The sequence below is a fragment of the Wasmannia auropunctata genome, unplaced genomic scaffold (assembly GCF_000956235.1).
Source record: "Wasmannia auropunctata unplaced genomic scaffold, wasmannia.A_1.0 LD334259.1, whole genome shotgun sequence".
NCBI lineage: Eukaryota > Metazoa > Arthropoda > Insecta > Hymenoptera > Formicidae > Wasmannia > Wasmannia auropunctata.
In genome coordinates, this window is record NW_012028631.1 from 18,581 (window position 1) to 24,469 (window position 5,889).

Genomic DNA, 5,889 nt, shown 5'->3' on the forward strand with positions numbered 1-5,889 from the left:
ATATCTAACGTATTTTCTAATATCTAGAATTCGAATAAGTTACATTAATAGTACCTTTCAGTATAGGTATTCAATGAATGATTCCAACGAGATAGGCACACAAAATCACAGTGTTAGCTACACAGCTGTCACAGCTACGATACTCAGCTATTTATTGAGGTTGTATTATCCATGGTGTAAGAATACACCATGTATGTATTCTTACACCATGGTATTATCTATCTTTCCAAAATGCCAATATTATATGTTCACTTTGTGATTGATGACCACAATACTTTTGACAGTAATAGAAAAAATACAAAAAAGTGAATGTATTACTAGCATTAATAAATATATTGTACAAATTAATATTTTAATCAACATTTCATTTTTTTCCTTTTATTTCAACATTATTTTATCAAAAAATGTATTTCCATTATACTTATCTGACCAAATTTGTCTACAATTGTTTATCTTTATAACTACTTATTATCCATTTCATTAATAAAAATTGACATAACTTAACAGAAAAATGAGTTTCTCAAACTTTAAGTTTTACTTTTAATTAAAAGATTGGTTTTCATTTTCAGTTAATTATTGCAATAATAATTAGATATGTCAACAATTTTATAAAAAATTAATAAAATAGTGTAACATATAGTTTTTTCATCTCAAAAAGTATTTTAATTTTAATTGACAGTAACGTAGACTCAGCTGTCAGTAATATGATCTTTCACCCTATTTAGAAATTTCTAGAATTTTAAAATTCCAAAGCTCGAAAAAAAAACAAAAATCTAAAATTAGGAATCTACTTTTTTAAACGATCATACTTACATATTTTACATTTTTGACAAAAGTTTCGATCTAAGATTTTCTTATTTCAAAATTACGCTACATAATACAAGACTGAAGAGATTTCATGTTTCTTACAGGTTATAGTTTGAAAGCGTATTTTTTCGGAATATATACACGCGCGCGCATAAGATGGCAGTTTATTTTCTACGCAAAGACAGGTAGCGCATAGAAAAACCTAGTCTCCGAAAGCGAATCTGATCGCACCCTCTTACAAAAAGTATCCCTCTCCCCTTCGCCATTCTCTCCTCGAGTTTGGTATCGCGTACCGGTATTTTTATGCGTCACGTCGCATAAATATACATGCTGCCACACAAAGGGTTTCACAATGACTCGATCAAGGCGGAACGAGTGAGCCGCGTAAGGACAAAAGCGAGGAAGGAAAAAGAACGGATCGCAATAAGAAGTAAAGTCGGTCCTGCGTTCACCCGTCCGTCCGTTTGTTCGTTTCTTCTATCCGCGAGTTGTCTGTCAAGCCGCTTCGGAAATGCTCCGACGAGGCTTGTATACGGGAGCGGGCGAGAAGGGTGGGATGCGCCGTTTCCTACTCCGTCTTTTTCTGGTCATTCCCGGAGGAGAAGAATGCGAAATAATGAACGAACCGGTCCGCTCAGATTTCTTCTTCGTCGGCGTCGCACTCCCTCCCTTTCGCTCCTCCGGGCTCAAGATAACAGAGGCGAGATCTGAGATTACAAAAACAAAAAAAAACTGATTACCCGTATGGAACGTAATTTCGATTGATTTGATTCTCAGTTCCGTATGAAAGAGCTAAGACTTCTTCGCGTTTCTATTATAAAATTATAAGTCTATATGTATATTCGTATGTGAGGAAAACGACAAAGAATTATTTTTTTCTGGTTATAACTTCGCGAAAACATCGATCTCTTGTCGTAATCATATTTATTTCATATTCCGATTACAATTAGGTTTTTTTTAGGAAGGAATTTTATCCATTTCGAGTCTTGCGTTTTAAGATAGAGTTAAACCTCGATAATTCGAATTTCAAGGGAAGAGAAAAACCCTTCGATTTATACAGTTTTCGATTTATCGAAATTCGAGTAAAAAGAGGGTTAAAATATGAAAATTCGACTTACGGAGGCTTTGTATGAGAACTTATAATTTTCCGATTATAATGACTTTTAAAGGAAAAAAAATCAATATTTGACTGTGAATTATTTATTGTATAAATATGTATAATAGATGTAATCTTAAAACAAAATACCAGGCTATTACTCATGGTTACACACATGGTTACATAGCTACAACTTCGAATTAGAGAGGCAGCGACAATAGTTCGACTTATAGAGTGAACTTCGACTTGTAGAGGTCTGGCTACTTTAAATTCGAGTTGCAGAGGTAAAATAATACATCTAAATATCCGACAAATAATTCGAGTTAAGGTAGGGTTTGTTTCGATTTATAGAGGTTTTCCGCACTGGAGCGTAAGGGAATGAACAAAATTTTCGTCTTATAGAGGTTTCCGAGTTATTGAGGTTCGAGTATTGAGTTCGACTGTATCCGTTATTTTTTTTCTTTTGTAACAAATACAGATTTTTATAAAATCGGAACGTTAATTAGCTTCTTTATATGTCATTAATGTCATAGGGGAATTAAGATCACGTCGAATGACTTCCTCGCCATATCGATTATCGTTTCGTCAGTCGCACGCGTAGAGGTAGAGAAATGAAAACAATTGTACGCGATCTCCGGATGAGAAGTCTCTTTCTCTTTCTCTCTGTCCGGTTGCTCTTGGCCGGTCTACCTTGATACCTCGGTGAGAAGAGAACCTGGAGAGAAGGGCGCGATGCAAGGCGAGATGAAGGGCTCTGTCGTTACGGGTTACCACGTAATTTCATGAGGCTATAATTTGGGGAGCGCCGTGGAGGAGAAGAACGTCGGGCACCGCTCGTAATGAGCGAATCTAGAGGGGAAGGGAAGAAGGGCAGGAGGTAGAGGAGAACGGCCTCGGTGGGCCCCAGCAACGTACGGGAGGGGTCCATCGGGATTGAGGCGGGAAGAATGGGCGGGATAATTACCCCTGATGCCCACCGCTCGTTATATTTCATGGAAGTGAGGCGTCTCCTCTCCGCCTGCTTAGGTGCATTACCCTCTCACTCTCCCGTTCTGGACCCCGCTCCGCGTTTAGAGGACGGAGAAACGTCATACAAATTTACCTCAAATGTTGAAACATCACATAAAGAAAATATATTATAATAAAGTACAATATGCCGGAACTTCCTCTTTTGTCAAATATTTTGCCTGATCTGCAATTTGGAACAATGTAAATCCGAAAATCAATTAACAATCAAGTATTTATTAACGACTAGATCAGACGCTGATCGAACTATGCACAGAAGTTTCTGGGGAACGAATTTACGGAATAATTATACACACTTGCCATCACCTGATTCTAATAACACGTGCATTCGCAGCTAGCGGCTTTCATGCCATTGGTCCACTACAACTGTTCAAGACATCTCAGACTCTTCTTGTGCGCCGTCTTTGCCCCAGTCTGTTCGGAACATGTGGCCATACCAGCCTGCAAGTCCCTTTGCCTTTCCGTAAGAAGAGACTGCGAGCCAGCCTTAACCAGCCTCACGTTGCCGTGGCCGCACATGCTCGATTGTGAACGCTTCCTCGATCGCGGTAAGCATACGCTCAGCTTTGAATTGTTTTATATGTTATCAAGATCTTAGCAAGCAAAAGTCAGCAGATTTCAACAGAAAATACAACAAAATATCAGCTATGTCCGCATTAAGGCTTGTGCTCTGTTGACATCAGAATTTGCGAACGTAATAATGATGGCATATTGATTTTAGAAATAGTATCTGCGTTTAACGCAGGTTTTATTTGCAGATATTATACCGCTGATTCAGTAAGCGAAATATTAACATGTTAGCAGTTTATTAACTAGATTTATTAAAGATTTGAATCAATGTGGATCTGAAGCTCAACTTTATAAAAAATAAAATTATTTATAAAATTTATCAAATTTATTAATACTTTTCTGTATGTATGTATTAAATTTATTAATACTTTTCTGTTTGTATGTATTATAATACTCTTTAATTATTTACCAATAGGTAGAAAAAATATAGGGTATAAGTTATTTGAAAGAGAATTGTTTGCACCTGTATTTATACCTTTTTTGATTTTGTTTATTTTTCAAAGAGCTCAAAACACCACAACGGTTTTATATTTCTTTTGAAAACGTTTAAAAAATAATACCTTGAATAAACTTGACATAATGTTGCATTATGGGTCAATCTCATTGAGAAGACCCTAAAATTACACGATTGAAACTGAAAATTCAAAGAAAAATATTATACCCATTTTGAAAAAACTTTATATATTGTAAGTTAAAGTAATTTTAACAAATAAAAATTGTCCAAAAACAAATATGAGATCATACAAATTGTCAAATATTTGATTATACATAGAAACAAAAATGATTTTTAACCGCTTAACCATCCAAAAGTATAATATATGCAGCAAAAGTTTAATGCCATTGTCTTTCCAAATATTTTTAAGATTCATAAAACAGGCTTAAAGTGACTATTTTGACCAATGGGATGCCCGTTTTTTATATACATCTTATCAATTAAATTATTAATACAATTCGAGCACGCCAAGTTTTTACTTCATTTTGATCCCATTGGTCAAAATAGTTACTTAGTAGATTTTGATTGGACGAGGAGAACATTATAACGAGGTGACATTATTAATCGCTCCTGAAACGATCAAACTCGTATCGTCTGAAAACGTTATTAAAAAGTTATTATTAGAGGTCTTACTATTTTTTAACAAACTTTTAAATTATTAAAATAAAATATAAAATATATATTTGATTTTATAATTTACTTGTTAAAAAATATTTTTGATTAAGAAAAAATGTAGCATACATTTTTTTTTATGTAGCGTAAATAGTTTTTCTTTTTTTAAAAAATGTTTTTGTTTAAGTTAACAATTACTACAGAAACAGATCTCAGATATCGTCGTTAAATAACGCGTTATATACAACCCACACAGCACGCGGAACTCCCAGGAAGCTCCCAAGGAGCTCATCTAATATTTTGTAAGCTTCATTTGAACTTAAAAAAAAAACTCGCACAGAACTTCTCGGGAGCTCCTATGTTCGCTTTTGGGAGCTCCTTGAGAGCTTCATTTAAGTTCGCAGGGAGCTTTATTTAAGCTTACAGGGAGCTCAGAAATTATGTTTTGGGAGCTCTTTGCAAGCTTCAAAATAGTTTCCGGGAAGCTTTTATATAAGCTCCCCGGGAGTTCCTATGTCCGTTTTTGAGAGCTCCTTGAGAGCTTCATTTAAGTTTGTAGGAAGCTTTTTTTATGCTTGCAGAAAGCGCAGAAATCATGTTTTGGAAGCTCCGTGCAAGCATTACAATAGTTTTCGTGAAGCTTTCATGTATAAAGCTCCCCGGAAGCTCGTACGTTTACTAGTGCAAGCTCTCTGGAAGAAACGAAATAGTTCGCATAAAGTTTATTTGTACCAGCAGGAGTTCAGAAATCGTGTTTTGAGAGCTTCCTGTAAACAAGAAATTAGTTTATGCCAAGCTCGCCAAGAGCTTCTCAATCCGCTTTCGTGTGATTCCTATTTGTACTATATGTATATACATATAAAATGGATAGTGTGAGAGATTTAGAACCTTTTCCGATTTATTAGTATTAAATAATAATTACAAGTGGATTATCGATATTTTTACCCGATTATTAAATAATAGATTTTAAACAATTGCAAAAATTCAGTTTGATTTCTAAGTCTTAATTAACAAACAAATCTTAGATATTGTCGTTAATTTATTAGATGTTGTGTAAATAAATGGATAATGCGAGAGATTTAGATAATTCTATTTAATTTATTAGTGTTAAATAACAATTACGAAAAAATGGATCGATATCTTTAGCCGATTGTTAAATAATGGATTTTAAACAATTGCAATAGTTTAGACCGATTTCTGAGTCCTAATTAACAATTGCTGCATAGATAGATCTTAGATATCATCGTTAACTTGTTAAATATCGCGTTATAAACAAATGGATAGT

General features: G+C 34.6%; 1 protein-coding gene and 1 long non-coding RNA gene across 2 annotated transcripts in view; one reads left to right on the forward strand and one right to left on the reverse strand.

Annotated features, from left to right (window-relative positions):
* Window positions 1-208, reverse strand: part of LOC105458885 — a 1,530-nt gene extending 1,322 nt beyond the window's left edge. Inside the window, exon 1 of the long non-coding RNA XR_975593.1 lies at window positions 55-208. This is a non-coding gene — a long non-coding RNA (uncharacterized LOC105458885). The remainder of the gene's footprint in view (window positions 1-54) is intronic.
* The window catches only part of LOC105458886 (frizzled-2-like), an 18,919-nt gene that overhangs the window by 5,829 nt on the left and 7,201 nt on the right, over window positions 1-5,889 (forward strand). Inside the window, exon 2 of the mRNA XM_011704481.1 lies at window positions 3,264-3,477. Within this exon, the coding sequence (XP_011702783.1) occupies window positions 3,264-3,477 (214 nt within the window). The remainder of the gene's footprint in view (window positions 1-3,263; window positions 3,478-5,889) is intronic.